Source organism: Amblyraja radiata, chromosome 23 (genome assembly GCF_010909765.2).
Source record: "Amblyraja radiata isolate CabotCenter1 chromosome 23, sAmbRad1.1.pri, whole genome shotgun sequence".
Lineage (NCBI taxonomy): Eukaryota > Metazoa > Chordata > Chondrichthyes > Rajiformes > Rajidae > Amblyraja > Amblyraja radiata.
This window is the reverse complement of record NC_045978.1, coordinates 1,856,047-1,877,912: the sequence shown is the minus strand read 5'-3', so window position 1 is coordinate 1,877,912 and position 21,866 is coordinate 1,856,047. Positions and strand designations below refer to the sequence as shown.

At 40.4% G+C, this 21,866-nt stretch overlaps 1 protein-coding gene across 1 annotated transcript in view; it reads left to right on the top strand.

Moving 5' to 3' along the window:
• mapre1 (microtubule associated protein RP/EB family member 1) overlaps positions 1-21,866 on the top strand; it is a 41,381-nt gene extending 19,515 nt beyond the window's left edge. The window contains exons 2-7 of the mRNA XM_033041313.1: positions 6,876-7,007; positions 12,229-12,374; positions 14,335-14,542; positions 17,864-17,985; positions 19,248-19,400; positions 20,685-21,866. Of these exons, the coding sequence (XP_032897204.1) occupies positions 6,887-7,007; positions 12,229-12,374; positions 14,335-14,542; positions 17,864-17,985; positions 19,248-19,400; positions 20,685-20,744 (810 nt within the window). The 5' untranslated portion in view covers positions 6,876-6,886 and the 3' untranslated portion in view covers positions 20,745-21,866. The remainder of the gene's footprint in view (positions 1-6,875; positions 7,008-12,228; positions 12,375-14,334; positions 14,543-17,863; positions 17,986-19,247; positions 19,401-20,684) is intronic.

The following is a 21,866-nucleotide window of genomic DNA, read 5'->3' as shown; positions in this document are numbered from 1 at the left end:
CATTTCATTGCCTTTTGTCAATTTAAGTTTTCATTTTCATGGATTTTCTTTTTGATGTGGGCCTCAAATCTCTCAACACCTCCAGTCTTGGATTTTTTTGTGTTTGTCGGTTGTCAAATCAGTTACCATCTACCACCACCTCTCCTTTGCTGGACTGAACTTGTTCTTAAATCAAACAATATACTATTAGATCAAAAAACTGCAGATGCTACAAATCTGAGATCAAAAAATTGAATACTGGAAACGTTCAGTACATACTCAGTTCTTTGTTGTTGTAAGTTGTGTTAAAGACAGTGCTGGAGGAACACAATGGGTCAGGCAGCAGGGAAATAGACAAACAACAGAGTGTAGAAGGGTCCCAGCCCAAAATGTAATCTGTTCATTCTCTCCACGGATGCTGCCTAACCTGCTGCGTTTCTCCAGCACTTTGATTTGCCCAAGATTCCAGCAGTTGCAGCCTCTTGTCTCCATTGTTGCAACTCCTGCCTGCCTATTTGTGGGATATATGGAGCTTTTTTTTTTTTTTTTGCTCCAGTCCAATTTATAACCTCTTCTACATTGCTTTCCAATATACTGTCTTGCTCATGGTTACTTCCTCCTCTACTCTAATTTTGAAGATTCCGTAGGCTCTGCTGTTAAATTTTACATTTGCCATACCTTGTACAAATCTAAGGTGGTGGCACAGACATAGATGACCAAGGTACGCAGGGTATTGTTAAAACTCCCTTTATCTAACTCTGCTGCCAGACCAGTATATTTTCCAAACTATTAGATAGTCTCCTAATTTGAGGGAAGACATTCTTGCTATTGAGTTCACCAGGTTAATTCCTGGGATGGCAGGACTAACATATGATGAAAGAATAGATCAACTGGGATCTCAATACACTGGAGTTTAGTAGGATGAGAGGGGATCTTATAGAAACATAAAATTCTTAAGGGATTGGACAGGCTGGATGCAGGAAACCTGTTCCTGATGTTGGGGGAGTCCAAAACCAGGTCACAGTTTATGAATAAGGGTAGGCCATTTAGGAGATGAGGAAAAACTATTTCACCCAGAGAGTTGTGAATTTGTGGAATTCTCTGCCACAGAAGGCAGTGGAGGCCAATTGACTGGAAGTTTTCAAGAGAGAGTTAGATATAGCTCTTGGGGCTAATGGAATCAAGGGACATGGTAAATGGTAGGGAATTGAAGAATGCAGGTGAACAGAGGGATCTGGGAATAACTGCACAGTTCCCTGAAAGTGGAATCTCATGTAGATAGGGTGGTAAAGAAAGCTTTTGGTGTGCTGGCCTTTATAAATCAGAGCATTGAGTATAGAAGTTGGGATGTAATGTTAAAATTGTACAAGGCATTGGTGAGGCCAATTCTGGAGTATGGTGTGCAATTTTGGTCGCCTAATTATAGGAAGGATGTCAACAAAATAGAGAGAGTACAGAGGAGATTTACTAGAATGTTGCCTGGGTTTCAGCAACTAAGTTACAGAGAAAGGTTGAACAAGTTAGGGCTTTATTCTTTGGAGCGCAGAAGGTTAAGGGGGGACTTGATAGAGGTCTTTAAAATGATGAGAGGGATAGACAGAGTTGACGTGGATAAGCTTTTCCCACTGAGAGTAGGGAAGATTCAAACAAGGGGACATGACTTGAGAATGAAGGGACTGAAGTTTAGGGGTAACATGAGGGGGAACTTCTTTACTCAGAGAGTGGTGGCTGTGTGGAATGAGCTTCCAGTGAAGGTGGTGGAGGCAGGTTCGTTTTTATCATTTAAAAATAAATTGGATAGTTATATGGACGGGAAAGGAATGGAGGGTTATGGTCTGAGCGCAGGTATATGGGACTAGGGGAGAATACGTGTTCGGCACGGACTAGAAGGGTCGAGATGGCCTGTTTCCGTGCTGTAATTGTTATATGGTTATTATATGGTTATATGGGGAGAAAGCAGGAACGGAGTACTGATTTTAGGTGATCGGCCATGATCATATTGAATGGCATTGCTGGCTCAAAGGTCTGAATGGCCTACTTCTGCACCTATTTTCTATGTTTCTATTACCCATCATATTTAATGATTTTTTTTCTTTAAATGTCATACAGTAGAATAATTTCACCTTGAAATCAAATGAAGTGTGGACAACAAAGTCCCATTAGATTTAACAGGAATGCGGGACTAGATTCCCCCTTCAAGTGGAAGGAGGTGTGGGGAAAATGCCCGGCGAGTAGGAGGGGGGTGTGGAGGCCAGCACTGCAGTGAGCAGAAAGGGAGTGCAGGAAACCTCACCTTTGGATTCATGGGTGATCAATTGTGCCCTTTAAAATACATTAGTTTGAGCAGCTGCATCCTTCTGTTTCCACATTCCTGTCTTTCAATAGAACCATTGGAATTGCAGATAGAAAGCCAGATACCAAATGATTGGGATTTCTGAATAGTTTGATTGTACTTGCCTTCAGTAGCCTGGCAATAGAATTTGGGAGCAGGAAGATTGTGGTACAACTTTACAGGAGTTTGCTTAGGCCACAGGTGAAGTAGAGTCATACAGCATGGAAATGGGCCCTTTGGCCCAACTTGTCCATGCTGACCCAAATGCCCCATCTAATCCAGCCCCAGTTGCTCATGTGTGGCCATGAGTCCAGTTCTGGCTGCCATACCTGATTGCTTTGGAGCAGATGCAGAGGAGATTCACTGGGATGATGCCTGGACTAAGGCATTTCAGTCAGAGAGACTGGCCAGGCTGAGTTTGTTTGCTTTGAAGCAGAAGAGGCTAATGGGGAACCTGATGGCAGTATACAAAATTGAGAGGCAAAGATGGGATAGATGGAAGGGAACTTTCCCCATGGCAGATTTGTCTAAAACTAGAGAGCATATCTTTAAGGTAAATGGTGATGGTTTTCGATGGGATATGAGGCGGAAAACACCTTCTCCGAGTTAGTTTGGAATCTTGAATGCACTGCCTGAATGGGTGGCAGAGGCAGGTCCTCTCACTGCATTTGTGTGTCCAGGTGAGAATTTGAATTGCCATTCGACAGAAGGCTTACGGACCAGATTCTGATAACTTAGATTGGTACAGATGGGGGGTTATGGTTGGTATGGATATAGTGGGCCACATAGGGCCTGTTTCCATGTTGTCTGATCTGTGATTTCCTGCAACACTATTATTAGGAACCAATAACAAAAGAGTCCATTCTAGATTTAGCCATTAATTGAATGCAAAGGCAGAATTGTTTAATTGACCAAAAGGGAACATTGTTCAATTAATGACCATCATATGCTTTTGTGCTAGTTGGAAAGGGAACAAGAGCCACAAAGCAAGATTTAAAAAGATGAAAATTAAATGAACACAGTAAATTGGTTATTTGTAGGTACTTTTGTGAATAGAGTGAAGTATTCAAAGTCTTTAATAAAATACAAGTAATCCTTTCTTTTGCAAAGAGGCTGTATGTGCATTTATTAAATTATGAAAATAATGAGAGCAGAAACACATCATTCCGAGGGAAAGGGAAAAATGGACTCCGGCACAGAGAACTAATCAGAATTTCGAAAGAATATAAAGAAAACAGTAAACTGGAACCTAAAAACTTGCAAGAGGTGGTAAAGCTAATAGCTTTATAAAGTTCAATAATTTTTACCTGCATATTTTCCCATGTTTAATCAAATTGTATTTTCTCAAACTAGTAAAAAGGAAGAACATTTTTTTTAGAGCATGATATTGAAAAACAATAAATGAAGAGCAAATAAATAGTGGATGTGAGAGTTTTTAAAACTCATATCTCAGAAGTGATGATTTCCCCTCTCTGGTGCTGACAGGAAGAAAAAAAGCCAAATTGAAACAGTAAGGGGAAAATGGGGAACACAATGATATAGGATTTGATCAAGTATGACACAATGCACGATTCCACATGAATTGTGAGACTTCATTTCATACAAGGGTTCAATAAGGATAGACAGTAGTGACCATGACTGATGATTTCCACATGGCATTTGATAAAGTTCCACAACTGTTCTATCTTCAAGAAAAATGCTTACAATTAGGTGTCTGATCATTTTTTCTAAATGTTGGGTTTGCCTTAGATTGACACATAAAGCTGGAGTAACTCAGCGGGACAGGCAGCATCTCTGGAGAGAAGGCATGGGTGACGTCTCGGATCAAGACCCTTCTTCAGACTTGCCTTGATTGGTGCCTATCTAGTGTTCTGTTATTGAAGTAGGATTTCATTTGGGCATTCTTGCTGTTTACCCTGCAAAATGAATTGACTAATGACATGACATTTAATTACCTGCCACATAAGTATTTATCTGACATCTGTCAACAATTGACTAGCATTGGTTGACGTTCTCATCTGCCTCACTGCTGCTTTGGGTCTTGTCCCTGCCGGACCAGTTTATACCTTCTAGAGTGCCTGTCACATAGCTGCCTGCTCAGTTCAGGTACAACCCGTCCCTCTTGTACAGGTAATCCCTGACCACTACATTAACTTCTCAGCTATATAGTCATAGAGTCAGACAGCATGCAAATAGGCCCTTGTGCACAACTTGCCCACGCCAACCAACATGTCCCATTTACACTAGTCCTACCTGCCTGCGTTTGGCCCATATCCTATCCTCTCCATGTACCTGTCAAAATGTTTTTTAAACATTGTGATAGTACCTGCCTGAAGTACCTCCTTTGGCAGCTTGTTCCATAAAAAAAAAGTTGCCCCTCAGATTCCTATTAAATCTTTCCCCCCTGTCGTATGGATAAATGGTTTTGTGCATTTACCCAATCTATTCCGCTCATGATCTTCTGCATCTCTGTAAGATCACCGCTCATCGTCCTGTGCTCCAAGGAATAAAGTTTGAGTCTGCTCTACCTCTCCTTTTAGCTCACCCCTTCTGGTTCTGACAACATCCTCATAAATCTTCTCTGCCCCCTTTCCCGTCTTCAGACCTTGCCTCCTTTTCCTACTCTGTCTTGTAGGTGGCTATGGAAGTAATCCAGCAATTACTATCTTTTGACATCCTGCTTGTTAGTCTCCTGCCTGACTCTCTACATTCACTCTGCAGGACATCAACCTTTTTTATACCTGTGTCGTTGGTACCAACGTGCACAGTGACCTCCGGCTGCTCACCCTCTCCCCAGAGAATGTTCTGCTTTATTCCAGTGAATACAAAATGCTGAGAGACGTAGATAAGGTGATTGGTCACACTCCTTTTCGCAAACTAGAGGGCATAGGTTTATGGTGTAAAGGGAAAGATTTAAGCGACATACCAGTGTATGTCTTTACACTGAGGGTCACGGGTCAATGGGATGAGCTGTCAGAGGAACTATAGATGCAGGTTAAATGGGGATATTTAAAAGACCTTTAATGAGGTACGTAGATAGAAAAGGCTTAAGGGATATGGGCCAAACACGGTCAAATGGGAGGAGCTAAAACCTGGTCAGCTTGGATCATAAAAGCCAAATGGTCTGTTTCCATGTGGTATTATTCAATGACTATAAATGTTTAATTGTTTGTATACATGTTCTTTTTGAGACGAGCAACATATTTAGTTAGAGGAAATCTAATCCAGAGGAAGGAACTGCAGATGATGGTTTATACTGAAGATAGACACAAACCTGGAGTAACTCAGCAGGTCAGACGGCGTTTCTGGAGAAAAGGAATGGGTGACATTTCGGGTTGAAACATCTGAAGAATCATCTCGACTCGAAACGTCACCCATTCCTTTTCTCCAGAGACGCTGTCTGACCCGCTGAGTTACTCCAGCTTTTTGTGTCTAACATATTTAGTTACACTAAATAGCCAAGGACACTTTCAAAAATCTGTGTTGAGACACTCAAAACTGGTGGTCTTGCAGTAAAGTTTAAGTTGAGGTCTTTCAAAGGTTGTCAATGAAACATTGATGCTGTAACTAATATCAATAGGAGTATAAAATTACAAAATCACTCTAATATTGAGAACAAAAGCATGGATGTGGAATTTTAGTAAGGGTGAGTATATAAAATTAGTTATTTGGGCCCAAAGGAAGTATATTTGACTAATATTGATACCTTAAACTAGAAATTGTGGAAATCCATTGTGATACAAGTCCATGCATCAAAATGTGATAATTTAGTACAATGGTTTAAAAACAGACTAACAACATTTTGATTTTTAATGTCTACATTATAAAGTGGAGGAAAGATTGCTGTAGCTGTACAAATCCCTAGTTAAAACACTTTCCGAACACTGCTTACTGTTCTAAGTATCCTAGAAAGGATGCATTGGCTTTGCAAGGGTATGCAATAGCTTTACAAAATTGTACTTAAACCACATGTGGAGAAAGTTTTTAGTGTGTGCCCTAGGAAGAATGTTGGCCGTGGAATACAGCACACAGTCATCAGAATTTTAACAGTGGTCCAAAGATTATTCCGTGAGAAGCGGTTATGAAAGTTCAATGTATTTCCAGGTTAAATATTGCAACATTTGGACTCCACAATGAATGCATTTAAGGTGTGTTTCTGTGCTGAAGGAATGTGGACAAAGGCAATCAACTCTGTTCAGGAGAGATGACAGGAAAAGCTTCATTCAGAATGGTCATATGTACCATTTAAAAAAAAATAAAAAATTATATGCTTGTCCAATTAATTTAAAATCTGGAGTTTAATAGAATTTTGCCAGAATATTGATGCAACCTAATTGAATTGAAGAATAATGTGTTTTTCATGGATTCCTTGTGCATATTTTGAACAATGTCTTAAAATTGGGTGGTTTTGATTAATTAAATGGGAGGAAAAAAACTATTTCCATAGATTTAATGTACAGAAGAACAATTCGAGACTTATCTAATATACTTATTTATGGGGGAATGAGGGTATTATCATGGTCTTCATGTACATATGTTTGAAAATTTATACTTACTTTTCCAGGTTTAAAAAAAATGGCAGTAAACGTGTACTCTACATCTGTGACCAGTGACAACCTCAGCCGGCATGATATGTTGGCGTGGATTAATGATTCTCTTCAATTGAGCTTTACAAAAGTTGAACAGCTGTGCTCTGGTAAATATAATACATTTGTAGTGGATACCTAATTTTGTAAATGTATGTGTTTGTCAAAAGACCATCCTATGTTATAAATCATACAAGAATGTACGTTTCATGTGGGCGAGAGGAAGACGTCAATAAATGCGTTGGCCTTTGAGGTTGTATTATATATTTTCTATTTTTCCATACCCTTGCATCCGCTTTAAACTCAATTCATTGCTTTTTGTTTAATTTAGTATCTTATCAAATTATATCACCCTTGGCATGCTGCACTCAGCTGATTTAGTAGGTCATAGGTTCAGGCCTGACTCCAGAGATCTAATCAAAGCTGACACTTCAATATAGTGCTGAAGGAGTTATGCACTATTGAAGATGATGTCTCTCGGATGAGACATTAAGTTGGGGCTAGGCCTGCCCCTCAGCTGACCTTCTGGCATCCTCTGGCATTCCCGGGTGAAATCGCAGAGCACACCAGGTCTCAGGGGAAAGAGCCCCCCCCCCCTCAAACAATATGTAAAACAGGCCACTCATTGATTGACTTTTTTGCATGACCATTGGTAGTTAGAAATCGGCTGCTTGTGATTCCCCACAGCATTCATAACGCAATAAACAAGTCAATATAAATACCAATTGCTCAAAAACTACAATAGCCACAAGGAATGGCAGCTGCTGAAATCTTGAGCAGAACACACAGTGCTGGATGAACTCAGTAGGTCAAACAGCTTCTGTGGAGGGAATGGACAGGCGACACTTTGGGCAGGGACCCTTCTTCAAGCTGATAGAATGGTGGTGGAAAGCTGGAACAGAGCTGGGAGTGGGACAAAGCTTGGCATGTGATGGGTGGGTTTAGATTGGCAGATGGATGGAGTAAGTGGCAAGAGAGAGACACTCTCTCTCCCTCTCCCTCTCCCTCTCCCTCTCCCTCTCCCTCTCCCTCTCCCTCTCCCCCCCGGCAGCTTGGACCATACACCCACTACCCTTTGTGTGATAAAGGTATCCCTCGGATTCCTACTAGATCGTTTCCCCTTCACCTTGAATCTATGTCCTATGGTCCTCAATTCCCCTACTCTGTGCAAGAGACTCTGTGCATCTACCTGATCTATTCATCTCATGATTGTATACACCTCTATAAGATCACCCCTCATCCTCCTGTGCTCCAAGGAATAGAGACCTAGCCTACTCAACCTCTCCCTATAACTCACAACCTGTAGTCCTGGCAACATCCTTGTAAATCATCGCTGAACCCTTTTAAGCATGACAATATCTTTCCTATAACATGGTGCCCAGAACTGAACACAATATATGCGGTCTCACCAACATCTTATAGAACGGCAATATCACATCCCAACTTCTATACTCAATACTCCTACTGATGAAGGCCAATGTGTCAAAAGCCTTTTTGACCCCTTATCTTCCTGCGACTAGACCTTCAAGGAACCATGCATCCAAACACCTACATCCCTCTGCTCTACATCACTCCCCAGAGGTCTACCATTCACTGTATAGGTCCTGCCCTTGTTAGACATCCCAAAATGTGACGCCTCACACTTCTCTGTATTAAATTCCATCAATCATTCTTCAGCCCACCTGGCCAATCGATCCAGATCCTGCTGCAATCTTTCACAACCATCTCCACTATCTGCAAAACCACCCACTTTTGTATCATCAGCAAACTTGTTAATCTTCTTAACTATGTTCTCATCCAAATCATTGATGTAGATGACAAACAGTAACGGGCCCAGCACCGAAACCTGAGGCACACCACTAGTCACATGCCTCCAGTCCGAGAAGCAACCTTCCACCATCACCCTCTGCTTCCTTCCATTAAGCCAATTTGCTATCCCCCCCCCTTGACTCCATTCAAGGACCCAAGCAGTCTTTCCAGGTGCAGCAGAGGTTCACCTGCACATCCTCCAACCTCGTCTATTGCATCCACTGCTCTAGATGTCAGCTGCTCTACATCAGTGAGACCAAGCGTAGGCTTGGCGATCGCTTCGCTGAACACCTCCGCTCGGTTCGCAAAAACCAACCTGATCTCCTGGTGGCTCAGCACTTCAACTCCCCCTTCCCATTCCGAATCCGACCTTTCTGTCCTGGGCCTCCTCCATGTCAGAGCGAGTCCCAACGTAAATTGGCGAAGCAGCACCTCATATATCGCTTGGGCAGTTTGCACCCCAGCGGTATGAACATTCACTTCTCTAATTTCAGGTAGTCTCTACTTTCTCCTCCCCTTCTCAGCTCTCCCTCAGCCCACTGGCTCCACCCCTTCCTTTCTTCTTCCCGCCCCCTCCTCCCACCCTCACATCAGTCTGAAGAAGGGTTTAGACCCGAAACGTTGCCTATTTCCTTCGCTCCATAGATGCTGCCTCACCCGCTAAGTTTCTCCAGCATTTTTGTCTACCTTTGCTATCCATTCAGCTATCTCTCCTTGGATCCTATGTAACCATATAATAACCATATAACAATTACAGCACGGAAACAGGCCATCTCGGCCCTACAAGTCCGTGCCGAACAACTTTTTACCCTTAGTCCCACCTGCCTGCACTCATAATATAACCATATAACAATTAACAATTATAACCATATAACAATGTGATCTAACCTTCCAGAGCAGCCTACCATGCGGAACCTTGTCGAACGCCTTACTAAATATCCATGTATACAACATCTACAGCTCTGCCCTCATCCACCTTTTTGGTCACATTTTCAAAAAACTCGATCAGATTTGTGAGACAAGACCTCCCACTTACAAAACCATGCTGACTATCCCTAATCAGCCCTTGCCCGTCCAAATGCCTGTATAACCTATCCCTCAGAATACTCTCTAGTAACTTTCCAACTACAGATGTTAAGATCACAGGCCTATAGTTCCCAGAATTTTCCCTTCAGCTTTTCTTGAATCGAGGCACAACATTTGTCACCCTCCAGTCTTCCGGCGCCTCTCCTGCATTTAAGGACGACTTGTAAATTTGAACCAGGGCTCTTGCAATTTCCTCGCTGGTCTCCCACAATGTCCTCAGACATATCTGATCAGGCCCTGGAGATTTGTCGACCTTCATACATGATAGTACCTTCAGTACTTCTTCGACGGTAACACTGACTGCTCTCAAGACACTTCCAGTGACTGCCCCAAGTTTCTCAGTCCTCCTGTCTTTCTCTTCGGTAAGACGAGAAATACTCATTGAGGACCTTGCCCATCTCCTGTGGTCCACACAAAGGTGACTGCTTTGATTCCTGAGAGGTCACACACTCTCTCTCTAGTTATCCTTTTCACCCATATGTATTTATAAAATCTTTTGGGATTGTCTTTAATGCTACCCGCCAGAGCTATCTCCTGGCCCCTTTTTGCCCTCCTGATCTTTTTCAGTTTACACCTTAGTTTCCAAAACTCCTCCAGGGATACACTTGATCCTAGCTGCCTATACCTGTCCCATGCATCCTTCTTGTTTTTGACCAATGCCTCAATTTCCCTCGTCAGCCAAACGTCCTTACGTTTGCCTGCTTTGCCCTTCACTCTAACGGGGACGTACATATCCTGAGCTTTTGTCAGCACACTTTTAAAAACTTCCCTCAAATAACTTGCTCCAGTCAACTTGAGCGAGACCTTCTCTCATACCCTCAAAGTTGGCCTTACCCTAGTTGAGCATTTTAACACGTGGACCCTCTCCTGATCCATAACTATCTTGAACCTAATTGAACTGTGGCCACTGGTCCCAAAAGGCTCCTCCACAAACACTTCATTAATTTGCCCATCCCAATTTCCCAATACTAGATCCAGTGTTTCCCTCTCACGTGTGGGGGCCTCTACATATTGCTTGAGAAAACTCCTGAACACTTTTGAGGAATTGAACCCCATTTAAACACTTAACACTATGAATTTCCCAGTCAATATTGGGAAAGTTAAAATGCCCCACTGCAACAACCTTATTTAATAATAATAATAATAATAAATTTTATTTATGGGCGCCTTTCAAGAGTCTCAAGGACACCTTACAAAAATTTAGCAGGTAGAGGAAAAACATGTAAGGGGAATGAAATAAATAGTAGAGACATGACTAGTACACAAAGTAAAGACAGAATACAATTCAAAACACAATATGAGGCAATTAGTGCACAGATGAAAAGGGAGGGGGACATGGGGCTAAGGATAGGCAGAGGTGAAGAGATGGGTCTTGAGGCGGGACTGGAAGATGGTGAGGGACACGGAATTGCGGATCAGTTGGGGGATGGAGTTCCAGAGCCTGGGAGCTGCCCTGGAGAAGGCTCTGTCCCCATAACTGCGGAGGTTGGACTTGTGGATGGAGAGGAGACCGGCTGATGTGGATCTGAGGGACCGTGAGGGTTGGTAGGGGGAGAGGAGGTCAGTGAGATATGGGGGGGGGGGCAGATGGTGATCTGCAGCTGTCTGCAATCTCCTGGCATATTTGTTCTTCTTATTCCCGTTGACTATTTGGGGGTCTGTAGTACACCCCCAACAAGGTGATCATCCCTTTCTTGTTCCTCAGCTCCACCCATATAGCCTCACTAGTCGGACCGTCCGTAATGTCACCTCTGACCACTGCCGTGACATCCTCCTTAACCAACAATGCAACTCCCCTCCTCTTTTTCCCACGCCCTTGTCTCCCCTGGATCTCCTGTACCTCGGAACATTGAGCTGCTAGTCCTGCCCCTTCGTTAACCATGTTTCAGTAATGGCCACAACGTCCCAGTCGCTCGTACCTATCCATGCCCTAAGCTCATCTGCCTTACCCGTCAGGCCCCTTGCATTAAAATACATCCAGTTTAAACCAACCCCCCTTCCTCGCTCTCCGCCTTTCACCTGCCTTTTCTGTTCACTAACCTTTCCCTCACCACCCTCCATACCAACTTCTAATCTCTCACCTGCCTCTGTCCTGCATGAGATTACACACCCCTGCCAATCTAGTTTAAACCCTCCCGTGTTGCATTAGCAAACCTGCCCGCCAGGATGTTGGTCCCCCTCCAGTTAAGGTGTAACCTGTCCCTTTTGTACAGGACACTTCTAAATACGAAACAAGATTTATGTTCAGTAGTACCACTAGTGGCAGTTTACCATTATTTGCTCTTTCCACTCCCAGGTGAGAAGGGTCTTTGCCCAGACCTAATTATAGGTAGAACGTAACTTTTTCTCAAACCCAAACTAAGACCACTCATACAACTGAGAAATCCAAGGGAGATGCTGCAGCTTTAATTATAAAACAAATGTTTTGTTTTAAAGGTTCCGCGTTTTGCCAGTTTATGGATATGCTATTCCCAGGCTGTGTTGGACTGAAGAAGGTTAAATTCCAAGCCAAACTGGAACATGAATATATTCACAATTTCAAGCTTTTACAAGCAGCCTTCAAGAGAATGGGTGTCGACAAAGTAAGTTGCATTTATAAATTCCTTATTTTGCATTGAAAGTACAGTAATTTTACAAGAGGTTTAATTGCACTGGCTTGAATTTCCATTCTTTACAGTGCCCTCCATAATGTTTGGGACAAAGACCCATAATTTATTTGCCTCTGTACTCCACGATTTGAGATTTGCATTAGAAAAAAATCGCATGTGGTGAAAGTGCACATCGTCAGATTTTAATAAAGGCCATTTTTATACATTTTGGTTTCACCATGTAGAAATTACAGTAGTGTTTATACATAGAACCCCATTTCAGGGCACCACAATGTTTGGGACACATGGCTTTGCAGGCGTTTGTAATTGCTCAGGTGCATAATAATTGCCTCCTTAATGCAGGCATAAGAGAGCTCTCAGCACCTAGTCTTTCCTCCAGTCTTTCCATCACCTTTGGAAACTTGTATCGCTGTTTATCAACATGAGGACCAAAGTTGTGCTAATGAAAGTCAAAGAAGCCATTATGAGACTGAGAAACAAGAATAAAACTGTTAGAGACATCAGCCAAACCATAGGCTTACCAAAATCAACTGTTTGGAACATCATTAAGAAGAAAGAGCACTGGTGAGCGTACTAATCGCAAAGGTACTGGGAGGCCAAGGAAGACCTCCACAGTTGATGACAGAATAATTCTCTCTATAATAAAGAAAAACCCCAAACACCTGTCCGACAGATCAGAAACACTCTTCACGAGTCTGGTGTGAATTTGCCAATGCCCAAAGTCCGCAGAAGACTTCATGAACAGAAATACAGAGGCTACACTGCAAGATGCAAAAATAGGATGGCCAGGTTACAGATTGGCAAGAAGTACTTAAGATCAACCACAGTTCTGGAAAAAGGTCTTGTGGGCAGATGAGACGAAGATTAACCTATCAGAGTGATGGCAAGAGCAAAGTATGGAGGAGAGAAGGAACTGTCCAAGATCCAAAGCATACCACCTCATCTGTGGAACACGGTGGTGGGGGTGTTATGGCCTGGGCATGTATGGCTGCTGAAGATACTGGCTCACTTATCTTCATTGATGATACAACTGCTAATGGTAGTAGCATAATGAATTCTAAAGTGTGTAGACACATCCCTTCTGCTCAAGTTCAAACAAATGCCTCAAAACTCATTGGCCAGCGGTTCATTCTACGGCAAGACAATGATCCCAAACATACTGCTAAAGCAACAAAGCGGTTATTCAAAGTTATAAAATGGTCAATTCTTGTGTGGCCGTCAATCACCTGATCTGAACCCAATTGAGCATGCCTTTTATATGCTGTTTAGAAAACTGAAGGGGACTAGCCCCCAAAACAAGCATAAGCTAATGATGGCTGCAACACAGGCCTGGCAGAGCATCACCAGAGAAGACACCCAGCAACTGGTGATGTCCATGAATCGCAGACTTCAAACAGTCCTTCAAGCAACAAAATACTAAACATGACTACTTTCATTCAGATGACATTTCTGTGTCCCAAACATTATGGTGCCCTGAAATGGGGGGACTATATATAAACACTGCTGTAATTTCTACATGGTGAAACCAAAATGTATAAAAATGGTCTTTATTAAAATCTGACATTGTGCACTTTAACAACATGTGATTTTATCTATTAGAATGAACATACTGGTCTGCAACTGACTTTCACCATTTATAATCTTTACTCTTCACCTCTGTAAAGTCTGTTGCGTTAATTAACCTTCATTTGAATCAGCATTTTGCTGATTGTTATCTTCCTGATTTTTGTCTTTAAGTACCCGAGACAAATCTCTCCAATAAGTGGACTCTTAAGTACAAATTGTCTTGTAAATGGGTATATTAATCTTGCGTAACTTCACAAAGTAATAACTGTGACCTTTATTCACTTGTACCCTAGATTCTATTCAGATGAATAAATGAGTCATTAAAGTGGGGTGAAATATTGAAATGTTTGTTTTCTATTTTGTTCAGATTATCCCTGTTGATAAACTAGTGAAAGGGAAATTTCAAGATAATTTTGAGTTTGTTCAGTGGTTCAAGAAATTCTTTGACGCGAACTACGATGGTAAAGATTATGACCCGATACTTGCCCGGCAAGGTCAGGATGCAGCTCCTCCACTTAACCACGGAGACCAGCCCTTGAACAAACCCAAGAAGACACTCGGCACTGCAAGCACAGGTATTCCACTTAATTTTACTACGACACCAACAGCAAGGAATGATATATGTACCAATACCTTTTTGTCTAAAATTAGAGCATTCAGCGTCACATCTATTGTGTGCACTTTGATCTTGTTGCATACAAGATACATTTATTTGTCACATGTACCAATTTGTACAGTGAAATGTGTGGTCACCTTACAGCCATATGAATAATATAGAGCACACCTCACGATAGTCTTTAACACAGACATCCCCACACAGGGGGATCAAAGTTTCCCACTGTGAGGGAAGGCACCAAAGTTCAGTCAACCTTCTCTGTTGTCCTCCCATGGTCGGGGGAGGGGGGGAGGGCTCCCGAACTCCCCGCTGTCGCCGCTACGGGCGTCCTGATGTTCAGGCCCACTCGCCGGGGTGATGGAAGTCCAACGTCGGGGCTGGAGGACATCGTCAGCGGCTTGGACATCCGCATCTGGAATAAATCAGATGTTTGGGAGCTATGGATATATTTGATGCAACCTTTTTATATAGTCCAATTGGACCCTGGAGTCTGTAAATCAGGAGGGACAACTTTATGCTTGGAAGGCTATTCTCAACATGCAGGCAGAAATTGTTGCTGCCGCTAAATGGTTTTGTGTCTATGACCTGCTGGGTGTTGAAAATAGAAACCAAATGGTTCAGGGTCTTGTTGAACTTTGCAAACGTCCACTGTCTGAAGACATAGAAACATAGAAAAATAGATGAAGTAGTAGGCCATTCAGCCCTTTGAGAGAGCGCCGCCATTCAATATGGTCATGGCTGATCATCTAAAATCAGTACCCCGTTCTTGCTTTTTCCCCGTATCCCTTGATTCCTTTAGCCCCAGGAGCTAAATTTAACTCTCTCTTGATAACATCCAGTGAATTGGCCTCCACTGCCTTCTGTGGCAGAGAATTCACAACTCTCTGGGTGAAAAAATGTGTCCTCATCTCAGTCCTAAATGGCCTACCCCTTATTCTAAAACTGTGACCCCCCCTGGTTCTGGATTCCCCCAACATCGGGAACATTTTCCAGCATCTAGCCTGTCCAATCCATTAAGAATTTTATATGTCTCTATAAGATCCCCTCTCATCCTTCTAAATTCCAGTGAATACAAGCCCAGTCGACCCATTCTTTCATCATATGTCAGTCCAGTCATCCCTGGAATTAACCTGGTGAACTTACACTGCACTCCCTCAATAGCAATAATGTCCTTTCTCAAATTAGGAGACCAAAATTGCACACAATACTCCAGGTGTGGTCTCACCAGGACTGCTGTAGGACCTCCTTGCTCCTAAACTCAAATCCTCTCGCAATATAGGCCATTAGCTTTCATCACTACCTGTCTGCTTACTTCAGTGAATAGTCATACCAAAAGCATGCTGATCAGTAGATCCACTCAAACGTGCCTTGAATGCAATAAATTATTATTCTTGGTATTTCAATCATTAAACTTTTCTTGACTCGAGAGAAAAAAACCATGCAGTTCAACTTTAGTAGTAGACAATATACATTTTAAAATGGAATAAATTAATCAGTGCGGGCTGTAATTGGATTAAGGTCCAATTCTCTTTCCAGCAATGTCTGCGTGCAATTTATTGAAGGACATTATGTAGCCACTAGGTGTCGCATAAAATGCCCTCACATTTATATCTATTTGATTTTATGGCTGATGCCATCAAAAACCTGAAACTATATTGGGGATTAACTGTTTAAAGCAATTCGGCAAAGAGTACAACATACATCCTTAAATTACCTTTTTCATCATGAATTATCAAGATGTTTGTTTTTTAGAGATGTAAAAGGGGAAAGGAAAATTTACAAGTAGTTTCAAATGCAAAGTACTTATTGTCTGAGGATTTTAGACATTATTTAAAATTACCTTTTTATATTCCTGATTTTCTGCAAATTTCCTCTTAACTTCTCTGGGGAAATCTTGCAGGATTGACTTTCTTGTGGTTAATGCCAGAATCCACGAATATTAAAAAAAAAAAAAAAGGATTTCTATTCCCGTATGTCAATAGTTCTGATACCTTAAAAGAATGTCAGCATATTTATATGCATATTTTGCAGGCCTTCTTGGGATTCCTGTTGTATAATTTTCTGTTCTATAAATTACAGATGGCAATCCAAATAACAGCAGCAGTGAGGAGTCTCTGAAACCAAGAATTGTATCAAATTTAATGAGAAAAATTGGTATAATCTATCCGTACCTTTAAACAAAATATAGTGTTCTGTTAACACACACGGTGGTGTTAAGAATAAGCATGGAATTCAGCACCTCTGTTTAAGTAGATTATTTTGCACGCCATTTGGAGATTAAGTTACACAGGGTGAACAAAGAAAAGGAAAAACCCAGGAGTAACTCAAAACACTGTCCAACAATTATTCTATTTAAACACTCGTGAACCTTGGTCAAATAAATGAACCCTCTTCCAATAGCTGGTGGATTTCAAATTGAAAAATTCCTCAAACTAATTTGGAAATACATTTTTGGGGTAAGCGCTTAAGTGTGCAGTGATAAAAGGAAAATTAATTTATTAAATTGATTAATTATAGAAATATCTGGGGACTGGTAGCACCGGCGAAGTAAGAATTAGACCCTACAAATTTTGACAAAGTAATGAATTTAGCATTTATCTTTGTAGTAATTCCAAAGTAATTCCGTACAAGACTTGGATGTTCTTTTGCCTACTCCTGCCTTATATAATGCAGTGCTAACACTTTTTCCTCTCCCATTATTCATGATTTAAGCCCATATGGGGGATATTGTTAAAATGAAATGATGTCCTGGGAAATGACATGAATAGAGTTTTCAAATTGTATTGCTTCCTTGAAAGCACAAATAATAAAGTTAGACATTATATTTTGATCCAATTAATTACAAAGGCCTAAATTATTTGGAGATTAAATATATGCTGCTATTAGATTCACTGATCAAACCTAGCACATTTTCAAGATGTACTGAAAAGATAATATCTTCCTCGTAAGTATAGTGAAGGAGTTGAACCTGGATATCAAGTGTATTTTGTATATTCCTATTTTTAATTCTCACTGGGTTACATTTCTTTGGTTTTGGTTGGAGTTAAGATCCCTTTTTGTGCACTGTTTCTTCACTTTTTAATTGCAACATTTTCAAGGTATCACAGTGGCACTTTGTTTATTAACCTGGCCAGGTCACATTCTAGTGTTACTTGTGAACTTAAATCTAGTGTTACTTGTGGACTTAAAAGTATCAACTCTTGGGTTCAGCTACTGTATTTTGTTAATAATATTTGGCATTTTTCTTACCTATATTTGTCAATGTGGTTATTTGTCATAGTAACTCAAAAAGTCTATCCAACACCAAAAGTTTCCGCTACTCCAAAACCTGTGTTGACTGTGTCAAAAAGACCTGCAATGGTGGGGAATGGCGATGCACAAGTTGCAGAGTTGGCTCAACAGGTAACGAAAGTTTTAAGATCATGGAATATGTACTTGTATTTGAGAGCTCTCTTGGCTTTTAACATTGTATTTGATTTAAATTGTAAGCTAATTGGATCATAAAGTGCACATTTTCAGTTGTTAATATAATGGTGATACCCAAACACTTGAGTACAAAAATGTGTGTTAAAATATGAAGAGGAAGAAAATATTCAGTTATTAGAATGTGTCATCTAGGTGAAGGTCTTTATTCATCCAATTTTGTCTTGGATTGTGTCCAAGAAAATGTAAAAGATTCAATGACTTTACAAGAGAAAATGGCAGACCAGGTGGCTTCTGCTCTGTACGGATTCAATAACTGCCCTCTAGCCTGGAATTATTAGATTCCATAAACCTTTATTTCATTTGAAATCCTGTAAGAAATCTGCTTTAATAGCGTGGTCTTCATTTTGGTAGGATAATATTTTATCATACATGGTTTGTGTTTTTAAAAGAAAACATACTTCAGATCTGCAGCTTATGTCATGGCAGATTATTATATCGTTCAAGGATTTATTTTCCTCTAGCCACTGTGTTGAAGACAATTGGGTAAGGAGATGGCTTTGTTACGCATTGGAGCTCTCCACGAGACATTCAAAGCCGTCGAGAGTTAAATCTTCAAAACCCAGTCTCTTGATTAATAGTTTCTTTATTCTAAAAACAGTGAGATATTCATCCAAACATCTTCTTGTTTAAGTACATTTTAATCTTACTCGTAGTCAAACTCGTGCATGGTCAAACTCCAGCATGGCCGAAAGCTTGGCCTTCCCCCGCGCCCCCCCCCCCCCCCCGTGCTTCTTCAACTAAACTAAAAACTACTAGCGTCTGCGCAAGAATCCCAGCAGCAAACAGCCTCCGACTATGTAATAAATCCCACCCACATACTGAGTTAAGCCAAATGGCCACTACATTTGTTTTACCTTCCTATTGTGTCCAAGACATTCCAAATTTCCTAGAATTGTGTTTTTCCCTGTTTGTACACGGGGATGATGGTGATGTTGTTTGGATATGCCATTCATCACTGATGCTTTTGACTGATGCTGTTGATGGATCCAGGTTTCATTCCTGGTCTACATTGTCATTTCATTGTGACTGAATGAGTGTGGGGAACCTTTATCCCTACAATTTGATAAACAGTGTTACCAATAAATTTTCATCTTGGGCTTCGTTACATAGCATATAACATTTGATTTTTAAAATAATGCATATCTACATTATTACAATGAAATGTTATGTTTTCACAGATCCATGCACTAAAGATTACAGTGGAAGATCTTGAAAAGGAAAGAGACTTTTATTTTGGCAAACTGAGAAATATTGAGTTAATCTGCCAAGAAAATGAACAAGATAATGATCCAGTAATGCAGCGGATTGTGGAGATTTTGTACGCAACCGATGTAAGTTGTTTGCCTTTATAATACTGGCTTGTACAAAACACCAAGCACAGATACATTATAATCACATTTTGATCATGTTCTGAATTATGAGGTTTCCTATTCTGCATAGTTATTTCCCAAACTAAACTGGTTTTCTTTAAACTCGAGGAATGTAGTTTTGGTCAGGGAAAGAATATTTTGAGTGAAAATTCAATATTGTATAAGCAACAGGAAAAAAAAATTAGATGCTCATTTAAAATAAAAAATGGTGTTTGAACAACCACGGGTGTCAAATAAATGCAGCCACCGAACATGTGGTGATGAGTGTGACTGGGTTCTGAGTGAACAGTGGTGCATGGATTTTAAGTGTATTCTTTGGAACAAATAAGAAGCTAATTTGTGAGGTAAATTTAGGTCTGAAACATGGGTGTCATCAATTTTAATCGGTCTAAGAATTAACTTTGAAAGGAACTGACTTTCATTTGGCACTGTCATGCAACGACATGACAATAGAAACTGCTTGTTCTAAACCCGAGTTGTCTGTCTTGTACACGCATAAACTTTCACTGGCAATTGAATGAAAACTTGAAATCTGAGTGTTAACAGTTTTATTTTGTATTAGGTGAGGACGCATGACAATTTGGATTAGATTCATATATTTCATCAATACATAATATATTTCAAATGTACAACTTGCAATAGAGTTTCAACTTTGCAAATTAGTAGCTCTGGGTAGTTTTTATGATCAAATGCAAGTAATTTGAATACCTTAGATGATAAGAGATACATGTAAGAGAATTATATATGTATTTTATTATTTCCTTGATGGAACAGAATAATATTTTCAACTAATGTAACTTCATTTATGAAGATAATGTCATCATATTTTATCATCTAACTTGACTGAAAAGCTAATTCCACCCCCCCCCCCCCCCCCCCCCCCCCCCACCTCCCAATATTGTGTGTCTCTCGCACCCCTTAGCTGCCTGACTGGAATAGACTCCTGGTTTCAAATTTTCTGTATTAATTATTTTATTTCTGTGTGTACAGTGTATGTAGTCTATATTAATTACTGGCTGACCACTTCCTTATCGTTTTTGGCCATAGCAAATCTATTCAAAGTTGACATTAAGAGCCGTTTAAAAATTCAGATGGCTTTTCCATTTGATCAAATGTGCATTGCTTTGGGCCACACCATTTTAAGTAGCTTCAAATTTTAAAAAACAGTCTCTCCTGTGACAAATGTAGCTATTTTTAAAAATTTCATTTCAGTGAGGTGATCCACTTGAATTAATTTCATTGCAGGAGGGATTTGCTGTGCCAGATGTAGCAGATGAACAGCCAGAAGAACAAGAAGAATATTAACCTTGGATGCAGCATACCTATGGTTGGAATATCCTGCCAAAAATCATGTGTGCACGTGCACATCCACAGAGGAAAAGACATTCTTATTTTCTGTAAAGTCAAAAGAGCTTTGTTTGTAATTTTGTTAGTGTAAGCAAAATTAAAATGTACCTCCTTTCTAAATAAGTGCACTTTGCAGAAGTTTCAGTCCATATTAAGCAATGAGTGCTTCTACACTTCACATCCTGAGCAGCATTTGCAGATGTGGAATGGATACTCTTGAAGGTCCTGCAGAGTACTAATATACTGTAACATCCTGATTTTTTTTGTTTAATTTGCCAACACCAAAATCAGACCCGCTCTTGACAGTGTTAAAGAGGTTGATTATAGAATGATCACTGCATGATGACTGAAAATTGCACTGTGATGGAAAGTGTATAGAATGGTTCCGATCTTTATACATTATCAGTTATGTTAATAGTTAAAGTGCGTCCCAAACTATGTTGTGTGTACGTGGCAAGCCAGCTCATTTGTCGTGCAAGAAATACGTTGGCAATTAAATGCCGTGCATGAATTTTGTATGGTGACATGGCGTTGGATCAACTGCAGGAAATAGCTGTGATGTTGACAGATCCTACCACCAATTGTGGTTGTACTACAGCAGTGAAATATTTCCTGAATTCTTCTGTGGCCTTTTATTCCTTTTGTTGCCCTAAGACTTCAGTATGCTGTAAGAAAAATCAAACTTGGTCTTAAAACTACAGGGTGTTTTTCTACTCAGATCAATTTCTAATAATAAAGTTTGATATTTCAACAAAATTGTCTGTTGGAAATGTTGGTACATTTATAATCTTTTTAAATATTCTGATTACTTAGAACATTTCTAAAGAATAGTTTATTGCTAATTTAATTAAATCGGTTGTAATATTTAAAGCTACATTTGTTCTGATATAAGATTTTTAGTTTATTCAGTAACATGGATTAGAACAAGAAAGGAGGTTAATTAGGCTACGTTATGGAAATATTTTTCTCTGCCGCTTTATTTCCTTCCTAGTTGGAAAAATGTCCTTTTTATTTAGTGTTATCAATAAAATGCCCATCTTTTGTATATTGAAAACTATTAAAAAATCAATTTAAGATGTA